At 42.7% G+C, this 25,815-nt stretch overlaps 1 protein-coding gene across 4 annotated transcripts in view; it reads left to right on the top strand.

Annotated features, from left to right (window-relative positions):
• bcl11ba (BCL11 transcription factor B a) overlaps positions 1-12,486 on the top strand; it is a 189,778-nt gene extending 177,292 nt beyond the window's left edge. For 3 of the 4 annotated variants that reach the window (XR_012098160.1, XR_012098159.1, XR_012098158.1), the window contains 2 exons: positions 4,211-6,354; positions 7,362-12,486. Coding sequence is in view for 1 of the 4 variants with exons in the window: in XM_073039201.1 (XP_072895302.1) it covers positions 4,211-6,095; positions 7,362-7,377 (1,901 nt within the window). In the remaining 3 variants the exon portion in view is untranslated. The remainder of the gene's footprint in view (positions 1-4,210; positions 6,355-7,361) is intronic. The other variant, XM_073039201.1, reaches the window with a different exon arrangement.
• The last annotated feature ends 13,329 nt before the right edge of the window (positions 12,487-25,815 follow it).

Genomic DNA, 25,815 nt, shown 5'->3' with positions numbered 1-25,815 from the left:
TAAAACCCAAGGTGAAGGATGCGGCTGCTCATTAAACGGATAGAATACCACTCCTGGGACCTCCTCACAGGCCCTGTGTGGTGCAGATGAGCTGGGTGGACAACCTTAATATCGAGCTGGCAGCAGGAACTCCAGAGACCCAGGGCCTGCGTGGATAACGTGCGAGGCTTAGTTTTTAACAGCCGTCAGCGGGCTGGCTGTTGCTGCGTTGCAAGCTGCACTCCAAATCTCTTTGCTTCCTTTCCCATCAGGCCCTGATTCATGGCGACATTGGCCGCACCGCTGCCCTGCCGCCGAGTCTTGGGTTCAAGTCCCGCACCAGAGTCTCAATCGCAAGTCTAGGCTAAGACGCCAGTGCAAACCTGAGGGAGAGCTATGCTAGCAGAAGTGCTGCTTTTCCAGTGAGGGGGGGAAGAAGAATTCCTGAGGAAGGACCTGCTGTAGGAAAGATGTGATCAAACTGGAAAGTCAACGTTGACTGTTTATCTGTTTATTCTTACCTGATCTGCTGAGTTCCTCCAGCATTTTGTGTGTGTTGCTAGATGCAATAGCAGTCTTTAAAAGACACTTGACAGGTAATGATATGGAAAGGTTTAGAAGGTTATGGACCAGATACTGGCTTATGGAGTATCTTGATCAGTGCGGACTAGTTGGGCCTGTTTCTGTGTTCTATGAGTCAATACTTGCTTCTGGAGATCAGGCCAAAACAGATTATTTGATAGACACGATCACAGCATTCATCAGGTTGCCCATCCTATCTTGAGGAATGGATGTTCCCAAACATGTGGGAGATCATTTAGGAAGATATGTCCCCAAAAGATCAGTAATGTTGCAGCGAAATATTACTAAGTGAATGTTTGTGAATCGAGGAATACCTGTATTACAGAGTTCCAAGGAAGCACACATTGTAAAGTCCATTCAGAAACCCTAAAGTCATGAAAGGAGCAAAATGAATTCACATGTTTTTAAATGGCTCTTGACAACCAAATGCTAAGAACACATTTCAGAATGAACTTGAGATCAGAAGGCAATGGTACTGAAACAGTCGTAGAAAGCTACCATTTCAGTCAGGGTCCCCCGTGCCCATTTGAGAAGATGTTGGAAATCTGTCCATGGGCTGGCCCATATGCAACTCAAAACGGGGTGACTGGTGTTGGCCAAGGAGGGGTAATAATGGGATGGAGTGTGTTGGTAAGGAAAGAGTTATTAACAGATAAGAGTGAGATGTCCTTAAGGGAGTGCTACCTTCATGTACAATTTAAACTTCAGGAGACTTGCTGAAGTTCACACTGAAGCTTGGTACAGCCAATGCAAAGACTTTGTGGGGAAAGATTGCAGTCTAAGGTCCTTTTGCCACTAAACATTAAGGGGCTAAGCTCTGTGTAGAAGCCTCTCAAACGCTTGAGTCTAGTGTTGTCCAAGAGGACCACTTGAGTGGCAAAATTGCTGTGCACACTGAACATGCTAATACTACAGACGTTTAGAGCCAATGACACTACGAATGAGCAACACCAGGAATGTAAAGAAAGCCATGTGCTGTTTATGTTTTTTTAATGCCAAGGGTTCCCAACTTGGGGTTCATGGACCCCTTGTTTAATGGTATTGGTCCAAGGCATAGCAGTAGTTAGGAACCCCTGCACTTTATGAATAAAGCTTAATTTTAAAATTAAAGAAAAGCAAAGATACATTCTATTAGGAAGCTATTACACTTGTTTCCAGTCTCAATACTGGCTGAAAGTGGTGTATTCACCTAGTTTCTGGCATTAGTACCATGCTAGTGTAGTGGTTAGCGTGCCACTATTACAGCTTGGAGCATCTGAGTTCGGAGTTCAATTCGGCACCCTCTGTAAGGAAGTTTGTACTTTCTGTATGAGCATAGGTTTCCTCCAGGTGCTCCAGTTCCCTTCTAGAGTCCAACGACGTACTGATTAATTGATCATTGTAAATTGGTCCTGTGATTAGGCTAGGGTTAAATAGGTGGGTTCCTGGGTGGTGTGGCTCGTTGACTCAGAAGGGCTTATTGCATGCTATATCTCTGAAATTTAAAAAAAATTGAACTGTTGAGGATTAACAGGCCTCGGCTCGAAGGGGATTAACAGGTCTCAACCGTTAACCTATTTTAGTATTAGTAGTGTTCAGTTTACCTTCATCCACCAGTAAAGATAATGTTACTCGACTAAGTCCAGACTTTGTTTGGTAATTATTAAAAGTAGTAGCTTTTGGATATGTGTATTATAATTGATTCTGTCATAGCATTAAATCAGACTAATAGAAAATTGACATTCATTGAAATATACAAGTGATGAGAGCAACTGCACACGTGGTTTCTCTCTTGGTCCTCTATATCACATCGTGTTAAAGGTCCAAAGACACAAAGCGCCAGTGAGCATTACCTGTGTCAGATGACCCTCTCTCTCAGAAGCTCTCCCTGCCTCTGTCAGTATTGTTAGAGCCCAGATATTCTCACTCGCCTCTTTCCTTGGAGCTTACCCAGCAAGCGTTTTCTTAAGCATTTATCGAACACCAGTCAGGAGTCTTGGCAGTGAAGAACACACCCCACACACCGGGGCTGGGTATTTTATCTCCCCTGTCCCCTCCTACCAGTGCCCATACCATTTATTGTGAACTAACTCCCCTACCTGAACACACCTCCCCACTCCTCTGCTGACCACTGGTGCAGCAGTTAAAAAAAATTTACTTCTTGAGTTACGGCGCTGGATAGGCCCTTCTGCCCCCTTCAAGCCGAACTGCCCAGCCATCCCCAATTTAACCCCAGCCTAATCACGGGATAACTTACAATGGCCAATTCACCAACTAACTGGTACGTCTTTGGACTGTGGGAAGAAACAGGAGCACCCTGAGGAAACCCACACGGTTACGGGGAGCAAGTACAAACTCCTTACAGGCAGCATTAGGAAATAGACCCGGGTTGCTGGTACTGTAAGGCCTTGTGCTAACCACTACATTACCATGTGTGAGAACAGGGTGTATCATTCAAGGACGAGTTAGCTCCCGGTAACTTGGACATTGTCGGTGGACACACCTCAGCACGTCACAGGAACCAGCCTGTCTTCTGTGGACTCTGTCTACAGTCCTCAGTGCCTGAGGAAAATATAGAAGCCTGAAAGCACGTACGCCACGCTCAGAGATAACTTCTGTTATCTTTTGTATGATAAGATGGCTACTTGGTCTCACAATCTACCTAATTATGATCTAGCGCTTCATCATTTACACGCATGGCACTTTTTTGCTGGCTTTTACACTTTATTCTGCATTATTACTGTTTTAACCTAATTCTAGCTCAATGCACTGTGTAATGATTTGATCTGTATAAAAAGTGGGCAAGGCAAGCCTTTCTCTGCATTTTGGTACATGTGACAATAATAAACCAATACTAATACCAGATACCAATACCTTAAAGCTCATTTCCTGATTCGCTTCAGGTCCCATTCACCCTGCTCACTGGCTTACATCAATGTCTCAACCCATTGCTCAGGAGCCCTCCATTGGACTGTCCTCACACCACTTATTAAAGCTCTTCCAGCCAATACATCTTTGCACCCCCCTCAATCTTGTTCATGCCCGATTTTCAATGGGACAACCAAGCCCTCGCCTGCGGAACACCCTCCCTGCATCTCTCTAGTGCGCTTCCTCACCCTGTCCTCTAAGCCTGCCCCTGGAACCCAACTCCTTCCTGTCTTTGCTGTCAAGGATCACAGATCAGTTTTATTTACTGTCCACGTGTTAGGAATTTGCTGTGGTGTTATGGTGGGACATGCAACAAAAAACAGCAGCATCTGACAATTACTAAGAATTATATAAAGTTAGAAGTACAGAAATGGAATAAAATGTGCATAAATATAGAAATACCAGCATGAATTTATAATGAAAGCAGCATTATAAAATGTGGTTTAATGTGTTTACAAACTGCAGTGACTGAGGGATTAGATAGTGGGGGGGGGGGGGGAACTAACTAGAATGGTTGATCAGATTAACTGCCTGGGGGTAGAAACTTTTAAGATGGCGTGAAGTTTTTGTTTTAATAGCTCTACAGCACTTTCCAAAGGAGAGCTTTTGGAAAGTCAGTTGGCTGTGTGGGTAGTGTTCCGCCATGATTTTCCTGCCGGCTTCTTTCTGCACTCAGCTACTGTATAAAAAGCGGCTGATGGTGGACCTGATTGAACTAATGGTTTCCTATGTTCTCTTGCAGGCAAAGATGAACCTTCGAGCTACATTTGCACAACATGCAAGCAGCCCTTCACGAGCGCCTGGTTCCTGCTCCAACATGCACAGAACACACACGGATTCCGCATTTACCTGGAGACGCACCCGTCCAACAGCCCCCTCACCCCTCGGATTGGCCTTCCCCCCTCCCTGGGCCCGGACCCCATCTCGCAGTCGCCTCTCACCAGCTTCCTGGGCGAGAACAACCCCTTCAGCCTGCTGCGGATGACAGGCCCCATCCTCCAGGAGCACCCAGGCTTTGGCGACGGACGCCTCCCCAGCACCCCTCCCATCTTTAGCCCGCCTCCTCGGCACCACCTAGACCCCCATCGCTTGGACCGCCTTAGTGCCGACGAGATGGGCTTGGTATCTCAGCATCACAGTGCCTTCGACAGAGTAATGCGCTTAAACCACCCACTGGGCATGGAGTCCCAGACCATGGACTTCTCCCGGAGGCTTCGGGAGCTGGCGGGTAATAGCAGTTCTACTCCTCCTCTCTCGCCCAGCCGGCACAATCCTATGCACCGTCTGCTGCAGCCCTTTCAGCCCAGCCCCAAGTCGCCCTTCCTCAGCACGCCGCCGCTGCCCCCCATGCCACCGAGCAGCACCACGCCGCCTCAGTCACAGGCCAAGACCAAGTCCTGCGAGTTCTGCGGCAAGACCTTCAAGTTCCAGAGCAACCTGATCGTCCACCGGCGCAGCCACACGGGGGAGAAGCCCTACAAGTGCCAGCTGTGCGACCACGCCTGCTCGCAGGCCAGCAAGCTGAAGCGGCACATGAAGACGCACCTGCACAAGGGGGCCTCGGTGACGGGCCGGTCAGACGACGGGCTGTCCGCCACCAGCTCCCCCGAGCCCGGCACCAGCGAGCACCCCGCCGGTGAAGGCTGCGGGCTCAAGGGCGGGGGAGCCGCCAACTTCGGCGCCGGCCTGCTGAACGAGAACGAGGAGGAGGAGGAGGAGGAAGAGGAGGAGGAGGAGGAAGAGCTGGAAAACGAGAGCCGGCCCGAGTCCAGCTTCAGCATGGACTCCGAGCTGAGCCGCAACCGGGAGAACGGCTTCAAGCTGCCCATCAACGAGAAGCACTGCGTCCTGGGCAAGGTCATGGAGAACGTGGGGCTGCGAGCCATCCAGCACTATGGGGACGTGCTGGCCGACAAGCAGAAGCGCAACACATTCTCCAAGCGCTCATCCGACGGCCAGAGGGACACCGGGGACGAGGACTCGGTGGCCGGAGAGCTGGACCGTCCGGAAGACGGGACGGTGAACGGCCGCAGCTTCGGGCCCGGGGAGACCTTCCCCATCATGATGCCTCGGAAACCCCCCTTGATCACCAGCCCCTCTCCGTCCGTCGCCTCCTCGAAGAGAATCAAGATGGAGAAGGACCTGGACCTGCCCTCGGGGCCTTTAATCCCTTCCGAGAATGTTTACTCGCAGTGGCTAGTGGGCTACGCGGCGTCCAGGCACTTCATGAAAGACCCTTTCCTGGGCTTCGGTGACTCCAGACAATCCCCCTTCGCCACTTCTTCAGAGCACTCGTCGGAGAACGGCAGCCTGAGATTCTCCACCCCTCCCGGGGACATGCTGGACGGAGGTCTATCGGGGCGCAGTGGCACCGCCAGCAGCGGCAGCACCCCTCACATGGGAGGTCCCGGCCCGGGGCGGCCAAGCTCCAAGGAAGGACGCCGGAGCGATACTTGCGAGTACTGCGGCAAAGTGTTCAAAAACTGCAGCAACTTGACAGTCCACCGCAGGAGCCACACGGGCGAACGGCCTTACAAATGCGAGCTCTGCAACTATGCATGCGCCCAGAGCAGCAAGCTGACGCGTCACATGAAAACGCACGGCCAGATTGGCAAGGAGGTTTACAGGTGCGACATTTGTCAAATGCCCTTCAGCGTTTACAGCACCCTTGAGAAACACATGAAAAAATGGCACGGAGAACACTTACTGACAAGCGACGTTAAAATCGAACAAGCAGAAAGAAGCTAAAGCTCCTTGAAGTAAAAGAGACTTGGTTTTAAAACAAAAAAAAAACACACACAAAAAAAAAATTCAATTGTAAAGCTTAATTAATTGCTAACTGAGAAAGTCGGCCCAGAGTGCCTCCTGTGGCACTTAATTTTCAAGGTATAATTTCTGTCTGAGATGCTCAATCAAACCTGAGGGTGATGTAGAGGCAGTAAAATAATGTTGAGCCTTTTCCACTGTGCAATAATTTCTGTATTTATTGTTTTTTTAAATATTTTTTCAAGCATCATGTGCAGGTACAATTTTTCTTTTATTTTTTCGTTGTTTGAAACTTTTGTTTTATTTAGGGTATCCCTTTTGATTTTACCCTCTTTTTTTATTTAGAAAGAAACGGAAACCTGAGATTACTTGCATTTTGAGGTGCAGATCCATCGAAATAACCCTTCTCTGGGGCCGCTGCTTATTTGGAACCGAATAGTTAACACAGTAATTTCTTGGATAGAAGCCGCCTTTGTTGATTTCCTTTAATTTCTTTGCCATCGGTGTCAAGGAGGGGGTTGGTTGGGGTGAGGCAGATTGGATTTTGCACAAAAAAACATTTTTTTTAAAAAAATTGTGTTTTAAGGAAAGAGGGAGAGCCACAGCGGATCACAATCCTAATCATAGCACTTAACTCATTTTTTTTAATATCACAAACTGGGTTCGAAATGTAGCACTGATCTTAAAAGCCACTGGAATCTGGAACTGCCGTTGTCAATTTTCGTCACTGACCCCCACCCTCCCCCTGGCTAAAACTAATATAGTTTATGACAAGTAAAGAAAGAAAGGTCAGGCAGATGAGAGAGGCAATTTACTATCCAGTGCCCAGTGATACCGGCCAGAAATTTAACCTAAGCAATAACGATCTTTTAGTTTGTGTTACTAATTAGTGAGTAAAATGCACAGCGAAAGTGAACCAAGCAAAATCAGAAGTGCATTATTGCCAACGCCTACCAAAACATCTGTGCTTGATTGTATGCGATATGCATTATTGCTGAAATGCACAGGTATTTTGCCAACAGGAGTGGATGGTCTATGGCCATTGTGTTTTAAAGAGCTAAATTTGTACCTGAGATATTTCCTTTTTTTGAACCCGCACCTTAACATATTTGTTTTTTTAATTATAGAAACTGCGACTTCTGAACAAGAAAAACTATGGGAATTCTATGGTCCAAAAAGGGTTATCATATACATTAGGGAACAACTGAGATTAAAGTGTCAGTGTTGCTTAGCGTAGCATTCACAATGCTGGCACTATATTAAAAAAAAGTTAATGTCATTTGACAGTTTTTATACTGCCATTCGATTTGACATGAGTGCCTTGAATACTTGATCTTCCTAATGAGTCTCTGAGACAAATGCAAAACCACTTTTTGTGAAGTTTAAAAAAAAGTGCTGATTTGAAGAAGAGAGGAAAAAAAATCACACAAGAGAAAGATGTACGTCATTAGATTCTAGAGTTCTCCACGCACCAACAATCCAGAATTTATAGACAAACAAAATAAAGCAATCAGCGGACCTTCACGCCAGTCGCTACAAGTTGGTGAAGATGTGACAACATTCCTAATCCCCAGTTAACCCAGCCCCCACCCCACCCAGCTAATCAACTTCGGAAACTGGTCTGCCGATCTATGCTCATCATTTGACACTGCAGGACGCTGCTTAAACTGTGGGAGCCCCACTGTAGCAAGGCTCAATAGTAAAATAAAAGATGCCTCCAGAATCCCAACAAGAACATAAAGACAGTTACTCATCAGGAACAATGGCTACTCCTTATTTTTTTTTGGTTCTGAACAGAATTTAGTGCACTCAGTCTCGAATAAGTTTACAGTATTGAATATCTACAAGAGTGGAAAAAAATACAAAAAAAATATTGTGTGTGCGTGCGTGCGTGTTTGTTGAATGATCAAGAGGTTTTTTTTTTCCCGAAGTTTGCTTAGTAAATACATGGGTGCCATTATGGCCATGTGTATATTGGTTCTCTGATTCAACTGGTGACGGGGTTTAATATATATATATATTACAGTTTCTTGATCACTGTAAAAGTGTACCAGTATTTGTATTAATGGAGAATGCCTGGGCATTTTACAAAATGGAGAGAGAGAAAAAAAACAAAAAAATTTTTTTTTTCAAAAATGGAAATTGTTGCAGTAAATTTGTGGGTCTAAAATTGTTCTTGTCACTGTAATTGTAAAGTCTAATTGACTATCAGTTTTAGTAGACTTTTTTGCCTTGAGTGTTTTATCTTTTTTCAAAAATTGTATAGAACTTGTATTGGGAAGAACGATTACTGCTACCATATGTAGGCAAGAAAAAAAATTAGTAGAAAAGTGCATATTCATGTAATTGCTTTGCTTAAATCACACTCCTGACCTGTACTTTTTCCCTCTGTTTCTCTGGAATGGTTACTTGGTATTGGTTCATAATAGTGTAGGCACTTGCTGTATTTATACAGGAGCTTGTATTTTTTAACTGTTTGCTTGTCCTTTTAAAGGTACAACAAAAAGAAAAGTACCTTTTTTTTGGTAGTGGATTAGAAGAAAAAATCACACAGGCTGCCATAATATATTTTTTTAATTTTGGCAGGATAAAAATAGTGCAAAAATAATTTGTATGTTCTGAAATCTTATTGTACAGGAGAAAAAAAAAGGTCGTGTAACGACCTTTTGTTTAAAAAAATACAAAAAGGAATTAGGAAATGCATTGCTGGTCACTGATAATGTGATTTTTCAGTTGTACAGTTCCCACTTACCCACCATCACCCAGTTTTCCACCCTGTTGGATATGCATGGTTTACAGTTTTTACCAGTTCTGTTTTGAGTTTCTTTTTCTTTGTGATCTGCTGCCTTCACTCTCCCTGTTTACGCAGACTCTGTTTCGATCCGTTGTGGTCAGAGTTAGATCAATGTAAATCCAACTGATTGAAGACCAAAACATGTTGTATCTCACGCTGCTTTAAGGATCATCCAGTATGTGGCATGGAAGACAGTGGTTGAGTCAATGTCGTGTACATCCTGGGCCGGAGTATGTTCACAGGGACGAGGTTTCCTTATGTTGGATGCATTTCTGCCTTTTATTTGTTCTGTAAAATAGATGGACCATTCTTTCTTGAAGAAAAAAAATCAATGATTAACATTGATTTGTGCAGTATTAGAAGCCACTAGATGTCACTAATGCTAGAGACTGTCAGTGGAAGTGAATCGATACTGCATTTCCCACCAGTGGACCTACCTTTAATAGTTCTGCATTTTTTTTCTTTTCTTGTCCCTGATGCATCCATGTTGCGCGCATGGCACTGTTTAGTCCAACGTTTCCGTGGGGATTTGGGTTTTGGGCGTCCTTGATCTGCTGCTGTGTAAAACCGATGAGGCAGGTACAAGTGTATGTTGATCTAAGCTGCCATTTGGTTTCTTGTGTTAACAGGATCACTCACTCCTAATTTCACATTCCACAGTTCTTCAATACTTGTAATAATCGCAAAGAGGTGGGATGAAATTGTGTGTATTTTGACACTTTGAAATTTGCACTAAAGACAGGAACACAAACCATCCTGAGCAAATAATTGGTACATTAGAGAAATGTAATATTTCAAGAACTGAATTGTTTGTACTCCACTCCCTAAAAGCCATGAACAGAATTTATTAACCTCTTCTTATTTTAAGTTGCTTACGGGCTAAGTAACTTTAATTGGCCAGTGGGTTTTTATTTAGCCATTTTTGTAAATAAAAAGAAAAGCAGCTGTCGTGATTTCAATGCATATCTACTACTCTGCAACTATGGCCATTTGTAGTTGATTATGTCAGCTCTAGTTGGCAATGTCATTTTGTTTGAGCTTTCTGTATTAAAACAAGGTGACAGGAGACTCATTCGCCCCATTTTTCTGAGGCACCTGACAGTGATGTTCATTGTTCTCAAGGATGTCCTCGTTCCTTCTGCAAGATCCTGCCCAGTTCAGGTAGATGGAATAAAGGTCAGCATCGTTCCAACGCCAAGGCTAGTATCAGTGCTCCAGTCTACCCATTGCATCGTTCCTGGGTTGGGCAAAATGGTGTTGTAATGATTTTGAATTACCATCAGTGGAGCCAAACCCCCTCCGTCCTAGAGGCTTCTGCCATCTTCTCTGGTGTACTGATTGACATTTTCACAGCTCATTCCAGTGGCAGAGAGCCTGGTTTAGTCAGATTATGCCATCTTCACATAACTCACCTACAGCAAAAATACAGTCACCTTTTGACCTTTAACTATTCTATACACTGTAGAAAAAGGGAGGACTGATGGTGATTCAGTGGCATTACATAAAGTCCATAAGATATAGAAGTAGAAGTAGGCCATTCAGCGCATCATTTTGATCATGGTTGATTCGTTTCTTCTCTTGACCCCATTCTGCTTTCTCCCCATAACCTTTGATGCCCTGACTAATCAAGAACCTATCAACCTCTGTTTTAAATATACCCAATGACTTGGCCTCCAAAACACTGAATTCCACAAATTCACCACTCTGGCTAAAGAAATTACTCCGCACATCTGTTAAAAAGGGATATCCTTTGTATTATGCTCAGATGGAATTAAATGAGAACCAGGATTGAAGAGAAGAGCATCAGCATGGTTTCTGCTAATAGGCTCCATAAGACATAGGAGCAGAATTAGGCCATTCAGCCCATCGAGTTGTCTCTGCCATTCCATAATGGATGATTTATTATCCCTCTCAATCCCATTTCTTGCCTTCTCCCCGTAACCTTTGACGCCCTGACTAATGAAGGAACTATTGTAACATATCTGTTACCTGTCCATTTCAGCCAGGGTTTAATTCTTGGTCACAATGTGGCAGTGTTTGCTTGTGGCATTGTCAAATGACTTCCATAGAAAAGATGTTGGTAAATGAACAAGTGCCTCTTGTTGTGAATTACGGAAGGGAGGCTAGGAACTGAATGGAGCTTTTGGAGCCTGCCTCCTCAACCCCCAAAGGAGGAAGGAGGTCTTCAGTGAGGCAGTGACCAAGGGTTTGCCCGTTACGCAGACATGGCATACACACCATTCGGTATGGGCATTTGGAAAAAGACAAACGTCTGTTATTTGCACAGGTTGTCACTTCTCATCATTGGGAAGCTGAGGATGTGTAGTACCAAAGGAAACATCTGCTGAAGATGTCACATGCCATTACCTGGGATTGGTGACCTCTAAACCAAACAAGGGTAATTGAACGAGTTCCTGTAAAGAACTGTAATATCTACTTCCCTTTAAACTTGGTTAAAAATAATGGGCTTATTTTCTAGTCTAGATGGCAAATGCCAGCAGAAGTGGTGGATGTGGGTTCAATTTCAGCTGTTAAGAGAAGTTTGGATAAGTACATAGGCGGAAAGGGTATAAAGGGCTATGGTCTAATTGTGGGTCAATGGGACTAGGCAGAATAACAATTTGGCATGGGCTAGATGGGCCAAAAGGCCTGTTTCTGTGCTCCATGACTATAATTCCTCCCCCCACTTAACTATTTCCATATGAGCATTTGCCACCAGGTTGTTCCGAGTCTAAACAACGCTCCTTTAACATGGTACGATTTAATTCTCTGATGTTGTTGCCCTTCACTGGCTAATGTGTTCCAGCCATTAGCAGCTTTTGCCCTAATGTGTCACAATGCAAGATTTAAGTCCCCACACTGCTGTTTACCACTATCTTGACGACATCATGAACTCACCTGTTTGGAGAAGTACGAGAAACAAAACTATTATAAAAAGTTCAAAGTTCAAGAACTCATGTTTCATCCTGCCTCTGTGAAGTACAGTCCACAGCTTGTTTTTTTATCATGACCAAACACTTTAATGGTGCTGTTGTATTTTTAAGAATTGTACTTAAAATGCAAAGCAAATCAATGCCACTTGAGTTGGACCTATTTGTAATGGCAAGGCAAATATTTTATTAGCTTTTTTTCTATTTCTGTATTTAGAGCTTTTTATTGTAACTTGAGATTTGGTCTTATACTACAGGTTTGAACTATTTATTATTGCTTGTGTTGTGCTCTGTTTAAAACAGATGCACTTTATCCTTTTTTTATGTTGAAGTGTTGACCAGAGGTCACATCAGCTTGGCTTTGTGAAATATTTATTGTTCTGTTTTCTGTACAAAATCAAGCCCTTTCCTAAGCCACACTGTTTTCAGCTTGTGTCTACCATTTCACTCATACACTCATCCAAAATGTTTGTCCCATTTTCAAGTGAAAAAAAAAATAAATCAGAAGTTATCTTTACAATCTTCAAACTTTTACCTTTCTGCCTATTTTTTCCCCATGTAAGAATCTGAGTTCAGTACTTGTTTAGCAGTCAGCATCTGTATAAATGATGGTATGACAGGTCAAGTTGAGCACAATCGATTCCGACTGAGATAAAATATCAGACAGCACTCGAGATGATAATGAAACGTTTGTGCGATTCACTGTGGCACTTCGCTAAGTCTTAAAGGCCCACCCAATCCATTGACTGGGCCAGTAATAATCAGTTTTGTTTGATAGGTTATCTGTTCATGATCATAGGCATAATGTGACTTATCATTGGGGATTAGATAGTACACCGTGTTTTTTTTAAATTATTTTAACCATCTTTTAATAAAGGACCTTTTCAAGCCCAACTTATATCTTCTGAGTAGAATTCATTTTTTGGGTAAAGCACGCACAAAATTCCATTGGTACATTTACAACTCATAGTCAAAATAGTTTTCCCTTTATATTTGGTAGACAGCTGCCCTTTTTTTATATATATATATAAATATAATTGTGTTTTTACTTCATATCCCTTGGCATCAATTTATCCAAGGTTTTCTAATAAAAGAAATTGACTGCTTATATTTATATAAAAAGGACTTTACTGTGTCTATTTATTGTAATGATTCATTTATTTAACAAGATGAATTAAAATGCTCACAATTTTTCCCAATCTCGGTCTATTCTAACTGTGACAGAACAGACGAGCCTCATCAAGAGGATGCTGAAGGAGACGTATTTTGCTTTCCTGTCAATCACTGTTGCCCACGGTAGACTCGGTTTTGGATAGCGATCTAAGAATCTACGAGGGATTTAATTTTGAAATCAGTCCTCCGATATGGGTGTCCCTTTGATGCGGTGAAAAGCAGAGCAAGATCTCAGCCAGGTTTTGATGGAAGGGGGATAGCTTTACCTGGAAGCAAGACGTTCTAAATAGAGGTGTTTTGAGTTAGACGCTACATCCAGCAAAATGGAGACAGGGAAAGCAGGAGAGAAGCTGCCGCTGAATCAGAATCAGGTGTAATATCACTGGCTTAATTCACCAAATTTGTTCCACAGCAGCAGTACAGTATAATATGTAATAAACAGTAAACAGCTCACTCTCCTAGTGATGAGACCTCATTAGTAGCAGGGTATTAATTATATTTTAGGCTTGAAGTAAATATTGCATGTTTCTTTATATGTTGCTTACTTACTGCCTGCTATGCCACTGGTGTTTAGGGCAGCAGTGAAGATCCTCATCTCTAATGGAGTTCTGCGCTTTCTTCATTGGCAGTAGCTTCCTCTCAATTTTTACTACTGTCAGTCAAGCAAGTCCTAGGTGGAGGCTCTGGAATACCATTGCACTCAGATGTAGAAGGATTCTTCATTATTGTTTCCATAACAATTTCATTTTACCAGTCAGGGTTGTTAGCTCTGAGCTGAACCCCCGAACCTGGAGGTCCGGTGGACCCCTCTTAGTCTGTCCTCTACCCTTTGACCTGTTTGGCATGGGCGACCCTACCAAAAGTCAAAGCATAAAGCCCTGACTCCAAACAACATTGCTTTCCGCGTTATTGAGGCATGCAAGCCTCTGAACCCTATGACAAGGTAGTGGCCCTCTTGGCGGTTATATACTACAGGTGGCAGGTATTGCGGGCAAAGACAATATTTATGTCCCATTCCTAATTGTCCTTGAAATGATGATGGTGAGCATTTTACCTCAGAATCAAGTTTAATATTACTGGCATTTGTTTTGTGGCTGCAGTACATTGCAATACATAATAATAAAAATTGCATTAAGAACTATATAAAAAATAAATAAGTAGTGCAAAAAGAGAGGGAAACATACTGATGTAGTGTTTATGGGTTCACTGTCCATTCAGAAATCTGCTGGTGGAGAGGAAGAAGCTGTTCCTGAATCACTGAGTGTGTGTCTTCAGGCTCCTGTACCTCCTCCTTGATGGTAGCAATGAGAGGAGGGCATGTTCTGGGTAACGGGGGTCCTTAATGATGGATGCCACCTTTATGAGGTATTGCCTTAGTGAAATAAGTGCCCAAAGGAATGATTAACAAAATCAGAACCAGGAATAAACTGTAATCTTTTCCCAATGGCTCAAACCCCCTTTTTTTTAATCAGACAAGCTTTTCCCCATCTCATTAAATTATCTGGTTCACCAGAAACATGAAAATCAAACATGGCAGAAGTAAGTGAGTGTGTCCCAGAGGCAGGAAAACTTAAGAGTGGAAATAAAGACCAAGGTGGCAGGAAAAGGGGGGTTCTGACCTGAGAGTGCTTTATAGAAAGATTAGGTGCACCGGGAAAACTCTACTATGTTGCCGGCCCTCAGCCCTCAGGTGTACAAAGTAGGGCAATTTAGAATATTATTGGATATATAACTAATCATGTAGGTTATTTATTTCTGATAATCTCTTACTGCATTGCAAGCCCATCAATTTTAGTTTTATCTCAACTGGTTGACTAAACCTTCCTGTCACAAACACAATATTGGAGACTGAACTATCTGATTAAAAATAAGCCAGTCTACCTACTAACCGCTAAGCTTCAATGACAGCTTCAAACGATAAAACAACAGTGAGACAAGATTTCCACATTAAGATGTCCAAATGCCTATATCATCAAAAAGGTCACAGAAGACTGAAAATGTGCACAATGAAATTTTTCCAGCTTCCACTGTTGAAACTATCCTGCATAATGAAAGATGCCCAATAGTATGCTGCGAGTTAGAATGCTAGGGTTCAAATAATGTTACAGACTGCAATTCATTCTCAGATTGTGTTTTCACTGGAATTTTTTTAATAGCGTGCCAACATACTGCCAGTAATATTGCATGTGGTAAGGTTTACTTACTTCTGCTGTACACATAAACAGTTTAAAGAATTTTGCTGGTTGTTACCTCAGTTTAGTAATAATTCATTTCTCACTGTCAAACTCAACAGGAAATCAATGCACCAGCCAGATTTGTATTTGTGCTTTCTTTAGGATGTGTCCATGCCTGCAAAGCCAGCATTTATTGCCTATCCTGGATTACTCCTGGGGAGCTGGTTTCTTCAATGGCTGTGGCCGCTAACACTGAAGTCATGATACAACTGAAGGGCTTGCAATTATGAGTCAATTCCATTCCCGCACTAGGTAGGGATAGCAGATTTCCTTCACTGAGGGATGTTAGTGCACCAGATGAGTTTCCAGAGCAATCCAAGAGTTTGGTGAATACCATCGTTGAGGTTAGTATTTCCAATTTTCTAACATTTTATTGACTTAAGTTTAATAAAGTACTTGTGTTAGGGTGAGGAAATTTGCATTGATACCCTGATGTTTTAATCTTCGTCCCGCATGTTGACCATCCTAGATGACCACAACCTTGTCATCATTTGGAGCTTTGCATGCCTCAATGACCCGGGGAGGTATGTTGGCTGGAGTCAGGGGTTCGTGCTTTGGTTCTTTATAGCGTCACTCATGCCAAACACGTTAAAGGTCAGACTAAGAGTGGTCCTCCAGGTTCAGGGGGGCTCCAGCTCAGGACCAACAACCCTGCTGATTGGTCAAAAAAATTATTATGGAAATAGCAATGAAGAATCCTTCTATACAGACAGAGATGGAGGACCTTCGTTGCTACCCTGAATGCCAGCAGTGCTGCAGGCAGAAATAAATATATACACACACACGTTAACATCCACATTAGGACTGAACAGATAGCCAACCCAAACCTAAATGCTAGAATCAAATATGATCTTGAAACCTTGGCTCTGTTTTACAAGTTTTTTTCCTTCTATTTTCCATGGAGCAAGGTAAAAGGAAGAAAATTCTTGCAAGTACAACTAAAATGAAAGCTATCCAGATGATAGCTTGTGAATGCACTGAATTTCTCACCAGGCTCCATGTTCAAAACCAATTGCTCATCTCATCTTCTCATTGCATTACTTCTTATTCTCTATAAGCTTCAGTTATTTCTTTTGTCATCTGCTTTGATGCCACTCACACTGTTTCTGTAGGCAAGGGCAACATTTGGCAGCAGGAATTCTGTCAATTATCACACCACGGCCTTAAAAATGTGTTATGGAATTTGCAGAGCTGTTGTGGTTTGTTAAGGTGCTTGAAAACACAGGCATGCTTTCCAGAATCTCTGGCATGAACCCAGAGAGAGTTGATTAAGACAGTGTTAACGGTAAGCAGCTTGATTGGTCCAACTCCCCAGTTTACTCTCCATAGCATGATCTTCTCCTAATTCCAATTAAAAGCCAGGAGACGGTCTGTGAAGAGTAAAAATTTCAGGTTGTATGCTGTGTACATTCTCTGATATTAAATTGAATCATTTATATCACCTCTCCATTGCCTACGATCCTGCCTTTGGGCCTAGCCATATCCATGGCCAAATGCACATTTTCCTTAATGCTTGTCCTAGTTCATCAAGCACAGAAGCAAGTCTACTTGGGTCATTGTGGCCAGACTGGTTAAAAGTGGTTAATCTCACTTCTCTTAGTTCACAATCGTGTGTGTTACAGCTCTTCAGTTACTCATCCAGGTACCTATTCAATGTGGTGAGTGGCTTAAACGTGCATCCACGAGTCTGGCAGCTCGGGGTGCATAGCATGAACCTTAAAGTCTCCAAGGTAACCCGAGGGAAGGAAAAGTCTCCCTCCTGGGACTTTGCATATCTCATTTTACCAGTCAACTGGTCTGATGCCAGAATTCCCAAGGATAAATGATTTGGATTTGGAAGGAGGGAAAATGGTGTTGGACCCATTGTTTGTAAGGAATCCGCTTAAGATAGGTGAAGATGTTAATCTAGAAATGGTGCCATTGTGCTGGGATGTCTACTGTTCGAGTCATTGGCCCATTACTTCAAACCTCTATCAGTGCTGTGATGGGAAAGTCGGTCATGGGCTCTGTAGTTGGGGCTGAGGAGGCTTTGGACCCATGTATTTGGTGATAATGTGATTTTCATCAAGAAGTGACTTTGGTCATGTGCTTTTGAGGAAAGGGAGAACTGTGTATCTGAAGGTAAACCTGGGTGGGTCTGAAGAGTGTGTATCAGTGGTCAGGGTATCTGTTGGTATTAGGTGGTACAAACTAGGTGTCAAGGATGTGGGTAAGTACCTTCCTCGTAGACCTTGCAATACTCTGCCGTTGGAATCACACTATATTTCCCATCAGCAGACAGCCCTAAAGACGATGTAGTCCAAAGTAGATTTGTATTGATGACTCACAAAAGAAGCTCTCAGTCTAGTTTTATCATTTACACAAAATTATTTGGAAATAATTGAAAAGGTGATTGACAAACATAGAAAGATGGCATTGTGCAATGGAATTTGATATATTAGAGACAAAGTGAAACCAGTAGACATTGGAAGGGTATAGGTATATTGCAATACCATTTCAAGCATTGTCTTTGTTTTTATAATTAAAACAAATAACGGTATGGATAGAATGTTCTTTTTCAGTGGTCACTTGAACTCTCCAGATGAATCTGTGCAGAAATCATTTATACAGTGGACAGTGATAATTCTATTAGCTTGCAATGATGAGCTTTATCAGCACAGAAGCAATTTTCCTCGCCAACCCATAATATGCGGTTTTAATCTCAGTCTAGACAATTCAGAGTAGGTTGCTTTCAATTTGCTACCACAAAAACTACACACCTAAGTAGCTTTGGAAGTGTACACTGCACTGTGTCTAAACTCACTGGGGTTCTGAAAACTGAGATGTGTTCTCAGTTTCTGAGGGCGTTCGACAGCATTGATGCGGTATGGGTAATCCCCTAATGGGGGAGTCCAGAACTGGGATAAAGCAAGATGTGCTTAAGACTGAGATGAGAAGGAACTGTTGAGAGGGTTGGAAATTTTTGAAATCCTATATGCAGAGAGCTGTGGAAGCTGTGAGAGATTTTTGGATTACAGAGGTATTAAGAGTTACAGGGATCAGGCTGGAGTTAGGGGTCGAGTTTAAAGAAATAATCAGATAAGTTAGAGAAGTCTCAAAATGACATACTCCTGCTCTAATTTATTATATATCTTCTTCTTGGGCCCTTAGCTCCCAGTAGAACAGAGGCCATTGATGACCTCCCATCTCCTTGATGGTCTGGTTGGAGTTCATCAATGTTTCTGTAATCCATTGTATCCACTGTACAGGGGATTGGCCTATACTGCTTAACCAGAGCCCTGTTAGCTGGCCTTACCCATTACTACCCCTCACGATGGGGATGTAGGCTTGCACTTTGAGAGGCAATCTCTTATGTTTACATGGATGTAAGTTGCAGAGGAGAGGGGCTGCTATCTGCGAATTAACGCAACCAATTGTACTATTCAGACATTTAATGCTTAATGTCATTTCCAGTAGGTAAGTGTAAAGAAGAACAAAATACTCTGGATTCAATGCAACACAAAAAAATCCACAGTAAGTACTGAGTAACAGAAAATAAAACACATAAGACAGCTTATAAACATCGCCACAGGGGTGGCTGACAGGAAATTATACAGTAGTGGTGGTGGGGCATTTGGAGGAGTGGGTTAGTGGGCAGAGGTGTTGATCAGCCTTACTGCTTGGGGAAAGGAACTGTTTTTGAGTCTGGTGGGCGTGGCGCGGATTTTCTTTTCAGGTTTGAGGTGATATATGTAAAAGACAACAGAGATCTTCCTCAGACATGATATGGAAAGCTCCAAAGCAGTTAACCAGCTCCAAGGGGACCTTGCTGTCACAGACTGCCTGTCTCCTGTGACTTGTGCATTAGTGCAAAGTGCTTTTGAGTGTACATCATTGTAACAGTGGCAGTGTAAGTCAGATGATGCACTAAAACCCTGAGGTCTGAGTCACCATGATGTACGGTATAAATTCAAGCTAAGTACAAGAAATGCTAGGGTGGGGCTGCTTTGGCAGACAAAACCCAGCTGTGGTCTGGGACATACTCGGAGATTTCCTTTATGCTTAGGCAAACATCTTCACCGAACACTAGACAAAGGGAAAAACTGCGCAGATCTAGTTTTCTGAGGGATTTCAGACCCAGGATTTTCTAACACTGATTCAAGTGCTATTGGTTACATTAGTCAGCTGTTTACTAATGATTTTTGAAGGAGGAGAGGGGAGGTTTCCCTCTCAAACACAGCCAATCTGATTACCTTTAGTATCATGGCCAGTCCCCGGTTTATCGATTGGAGGGTCTGCGAGTGATGATTAAGCAGGCAAGTCCCACTTTACCATGTATATTTCAAGACAACACATGAGGCCATTCACTACCTCAAATCAATGCCAACTCACAGAATATTCCCATTACCCCACTCATTTTTCTCATAACCCATTTTACCAGCATTCCCATCAATTCAATCAATCGTCTATATTAGAGTTCATTTGCAGTGGGCATTTGAGCCACCAGGATGTCTTTGGGAAGTGGGAAGAAACCTGACCACCCAGAGGAAACTCACACAATCACAGGGAGAACATACAAAATCTACGCAGAGAGCACTGGAGGTCAGGATTAACGGGCAACTACTGAGTGCTTAAGAAAAAAATCCAAGCACTCGAGATGACTGAGTGAAACAATTTCAAGCACATTCTTTGTGAGCTAAGTAACCTACCCTCAGCATAACCATGAGGTATCTAATACATGCAACAGTTTACTGGCTAATAATGAGGAAGAGCAGAGGATAAAAGTTCAAATTTCTGAGTAAATTTATTGCAAGGTACACATATGACACCACATGCTACCTTGAGAATCATTTGCTTGTGCGCATTCACAGTAGACAAAGGAAAACACCAGAATCACTGAAAAACTACACACAAAGGCTGACAAACAAACTATGTGCAAAAGCAGACAAACTGTGCAAATACAAAAGAGAAGTAGAGAAATAATGTTAAGAACATGAGTGGTAGAGTCCTTGAAGTAGAGCAGGGGGTTCCAACTGTTTTTACGCCATTGACCGCTACCATTAACCAAGGAGTCCATGGACCCCAGGATGGGAACCCCTGAGGTAGGAGAAGTATGTTCTACCATTATGAACCACAGTCTGGATTAGTCATGGGATATTGTGCAGGAATCAGAAGGTTCCAGGCTTACAAATAGCCAGGGAAATATGCCATAATGACAGGAAGGCAGTGAAGAGTAATTTGCATTAACACATGATATTGAGAATAATTGTGTGTGGTAAGGTGGGTGGGGGCTGTTGGTAGGTTCAAGGTTGTGGGGTGATAGTTTTTGAAATGAATGTACTTTACTGATAATCGCAGGAAAGTGCAGTGCTCACCATTTATTCTATCCTCTGGAAAATATGATTTGCGCAAAAAGGTGAATATTGTCAAGATTCACTTGTTACAGGAACAAAACCAATGCTTTACATTTCATTAGCTCTAGAAATCTGGGGTAGATTCAGGATAACTATGAGGTTAACTACTCTTACTGAGTTACCGTGAAAGGAAAAGGTTTGAAACAGTAACCCATGCTTATTGGAATGCGCCTGGCATTGATTATATCCTTGGACTTCAAGCAATCATGTCTACGTTGGAGAAGTAAAACTTTGGGTTGCCAACAGCTATCAGGATTTGAGCTAAATCCTTACCTAATGCTACAAACCTTTCTCATATAAGAGGCATGGTGCACATTTATTTATTTAAAACTTTGTTCTTTGCCCCAGCTTTAGATCAACAGACCAAATATCCCCCAAGAAAGTTTGGTACCCTATTTTTCTCCGGTGACCAAATCCTGTGAAATGTCTTGGGGAAATGTCATTTTGTTAAAGACACCAAGTTCTTAGAAACCTGTCCAACCATTAAGAGTTATTTGATATGCTGTTTCAATATAAAGACAGTGAGGACTCCAAATAAAATATCTGATGTAGCACTTGCAAGATACCAGCATCAGCTTCCATTGTTCCCCTGATAAGGGGAAATTCATCTTTCCACTGACTTAAAGCTTCCCATGTATATTAATAAAATTCAATTATTTAGGCTTCAAAATGATCAACATTTTTGATTTTAAAATGGCTGTCTTGGTGGCCACTTGGATGTTGTTGGCAATTAAAGTTGGTAGGACTTGAGTAGGCAACACACCCAGAACACTGGATGAACTCAACACTAGATGAACCATCAACTGCTAATTTGCCTCCATGGATGCTGCCTGACCTGTAGAGTTCTTCCAACATTTTGAGTGTGTTCCTCAAAATTTCCAGCATCTGCAGAAACCCTGCTAGAAGCTATTGACACGGTGAAGGAAGCGCTCAACACCACCAGACATGGAGGACCTTCATTGCTGCCCTAAATGCCAGTGGTGTAACAGGCAGTAGGTAAAAGAATTTCTTCTGTCGCTGGAGGACTTGAGTGACCCAAGTGTGAGGATCATGAAAGCAAAGTGTTGAGGGGCCTTCGGGAGGAAGAACTACTGATTTACTTTGATGAAAGATGTTTACCAACAGTACAGAGTTTATCAAATAAATTGCCGCAGATGACTTGGTATCCCATAGAAGTAACTTGGCACATCAACAGCTTGAGATGAAGGCAATTAGCCTGTCTTTCCTTCACTTGCTGTAACTCTGCAACTATAGTGCCGAATATCAAGAGATGAATTACTTAAAGTTGCATTAACTAATCCTCCTCTTGATAGCTGGCACTCTTGTTATAGAGTAATGCCAAATTATTCACTTGAGACTGGGCTCTGAGAAAGGGGATACATAATACCTATGGCTCAGTATTTATCAGTAACTTATTTAAGTTACAGGCCTTTTTAAGTAGGAGAATTATATACTCCATGCGAAGTTTAGAGATGGTGTCAAAGGAGCATGTTTCTGCTCTAGGTGTTACTCACTGAATAATATAGCAGTGAACAATGTCTGTCTGATCTCACAGGGGCATAATTATTGTCATCGTTTTTCTGCAACCCTCAAGAATTTAAGTTTCCACTCACTTCAGAGATTTTGGTGCAGAGGGAATGGATTGTCCCAGGTGATGTCATCAAACTGAGGCCCAGTTTGGTGGTTCAGATCGATATTCAAAGCTCTGTTGGGCGCCATTAGGCTAATACTTGAATGCCTTCAAATGATAGCTTTAAAGTAAGATCTGCTGCAGTCCTACCACGTGGATGTGGACATTTTAGAGAGAGTGCAGAGAAGATTGACCAGCATGTTGCCTGGATTGGAGGGCATGCCTTATGAGGAGGCATTGAGCAAGCTAGGGCTTTTCTATCTGGAGCGAAGGAGGATGAGAGGTGGCTTGACAGAGGCACATAAAGGTAATGAGAGGCTTAGACTGACTGGAAAGCCAGAGACTTTTTCCCAGGATAAGAGCACCTCCATTCCATCTGCCACAAGCCGAACTTCCCGGTGGCCAAACATTTTAATTCTGATTCCGATTTCCGTTCCTATATGTCGCTCCATGGCATTGTCTAGTGCCAAGATGAGGCCACCCTCAGAGTGGAGGAGCAACACCTTATATTTTTTCTGGGTAGCCTCCAACCTAATTGATGAATGTCAATTTCTCCTCCCAGTACTTTTTTTCCCTTCCCCTCCCCTCTTCTTCTATTCTCCACTTTGACCTTTTACTTCCTGTCACCTGCCTATAACCTCCCCCTGGGTCCCCTCCTCTACCTTTTCTCCCACGGTCCACTCTCCTCTCCTATCATATTCTTTCCTGTCCAGCCCTTTACCTTCCCTACTCACCTGGCTTCACCTCTCACCTTCTAGCTATCCTCCTTCCTCTCCCCCCACTTTTTTATTCTGGTTTCTTCCCCCCTCCTTTTCCAGTCCTGATGATGCGTCTCAACCTGACACATCACTTGTTTATTCATTTCCATAGATGCTGCCTGACTTGCTGAGTTCCTCCAGCATTTTGTGTTTGTTGCTCTGGATTTGCAGCATCTGCAGAACTTCTCATGTTTATCATTTTAAGGTGATTGGAGGAAAGTATAGGGGTGATGTGAGAGATAGTTTTTTTTTGATACGGAGAGTGTTAAATGCAAGGAACACATTTTCCAGTGGTGGTGGCAGAAAGAAAATACATTAGGGCAATTTTACAGAATCTTAGATAGGCACATGGATGAAAAAAAATGGAGGACCACGTGGGAGCGAAGAGTCAGATTGATCTTGGAGGCGCTTAAGAGGTCGGCACAACATCGTGGGCTGAAGCACCTGCACCATTTGATGCTCTGTGTTCTAAAGCTGTGCAGCTTGGAGTGGGTGCCACACTTACCCAATAGTAAAATTACACTTCAAAGTAATTCATTAAAAATGAGTTGTCTCAGGATGTCTGTGAGCATTGTTTTGAAGCCCCAAATGAATGCTCTTCCTCTCTGAGTTAATCTCATTCAGTGCTGTAAACCCACAAAACTCTGTAGCGGGAACACTAGAACTGCAAATTCACTGTCTTTTCTCAAGATGGTTGAACCTCAAGCTCTCTTTTTGGCTTTTTGCATCATCTACTATTTGGATATTCAGGTAAGAACACATACGCTGGTTGTTGGTGCAGGGTTATTTTATAGTGGCACCTGGAATTCCTGAGTGTATTCAACCAACAAATGGGAGATACTTGCAAATGCATAACACAGACAACCCAAAGTCCCCTCCTGCAACAGTTATCTCCATTGGCTGCTTTGGATTCAATGAATTCTTACCATAATACCTTCTTTCAAAATGCTTTCAAGTCAAATCAAGTCAAGTCAAGTTTATTGTCATTTAACTATATACACACATATCATCAAACAAGACAACGTTTCTCTGGACCAGAGTGTAAAGCATTGTAGTACTCATAATGCATAATAACTTATGAAAGTAAGGATAAAATCTACAGATAGGTTACACATAAATAACAAACTAAAGTACATAAATTAAATATTGTAAGGTACAGAACAGATTAACCAGTGACTCTTTGAATGTGATGTGGCAGGGAGTTCTGAAGCCTAATGGCCTGAGGGAAGAAACTGCTCCCCATCCTGACTGTTCTTGTTTTTATGCATTGGAGTCTCCTGTCTGATGGTAAAAGTCAAGGAGGATGCTGGATGGATGGGTAGGATCCTTGATAATACTAAGGGCCCTGCAGATGCAGTGCTCCTGATACATGTCCCCGGTGGATGGTAGGGAGACCCCTATGATCCTCTCAGCCATCCTCAGTCTTTGGTAGGGACTTCCAGTTGGATGCTCAGCTGTTCCCATACCAGATGGAGATGCAGCTTGTCAGGACGCTGTCAGTGGTGCCTCTGTGAAATGCAGCTACCTCTCTTCAGTTGCTGCTTTTCTGTCTAAGTGAACAGATTCCAGCCTTTGCGAATCATGTTTACTAAACAAGTGGTAAAACCATTGGAAGACGATGCCCCTCTACTTGAACCTACTCCTCCCTCAAAGAGCCTATTGAGAGACAATAAATGTGGATCCTGTCATGTACCAAGGTGAGCTGGGACCCAAAGTTAAGACAGGGTTGAAAGCATTCTCTCATTTACACTAATGACATGTTATTAAATACCTATTTAATAAAGCTGTTGTGTGCACCAATGCACTCTAATATATTTTCCAATTAATTACATCTAAAAATTGCTATTAAGACTTCATGAGTGGGTAAAATCTGCAGTTACATTGTAACCAGATTACCACTGGCCTCCACTGCTTTCTGGTTCTTGCAGCTTTATAAACAACTTCCATCGTGTCAATTTTCTCTGCAACCATCAGGAAGTGTGGGACTGGCAAAGCAGAAGGCCCAAACTTCACCAGAGATTCTCACTGCCAACTTCTTAACACTCTTCTGATGTTGGACTCCTCGTGGGATCCAGCAGGGGAATGCCAACTTACACTGTTGGCTGCCTGCAATTAGATCAGACCTGGCACAGGAACAGTGAGCCACATTGATGGAGAGGAGCAGTTCTGAAGTAGGAAGGTACGCATTTGATGATATAAGGTGTTTGAACCAATGCTGTTAACATATTTGTGACTAATTGTTTTTCAGAGATTCAAAGTGAATTCATTAACAACAAATGTATAAATTATACAATCTTGAGATTTGTTTGCTCAACAGGCAATCGCAAAGCAAGGAACCTGAGAGAACCCAATTTAAAAAAATACTGTACGAACAACACCCCCCCCCCCCACCATGCCCATCGAGGAAGAGAGAAAAAAAAACAAAATAAATCATGCAAACAATAGAAGTGAGCAACAGCAACAGCATTCTGAAGCAAATAGAGTCCTTAGATCGAAATCCCTGGAGCAGCTCGGAGTAGGCCCAAAGCCTAGTTATTCAGTTTATCATGTTAGCGGAGCAAGTCGCCACTAAATTCACAGACATGACGCACAGCAGCTAAGGGCAGTCTCACAGCCTTAGTGTTGCAGAGAGAGGAACCTCTAGACTATATGGGCTGCCGTTTAAATTG

This window comes from Hemitrygon akajei, chromosome 3 (genome assembly GCF_048418815.1).
Source record: "Hemitrygon akajei chromosome 3, sHemAka1.3, whole genome shotgun sequence".
NCBI classification, from domain to species: domain Eukaryota; kingdom Metazoa; phylum Chordata; class Chondrichthyes; order Myliobatiformes; family Dasyatidae; genus Hemitrygon; species Hemitrygon akajei.
This window is presented reverse-complemented; position numbering and strand designations above follow the sequence as displayed.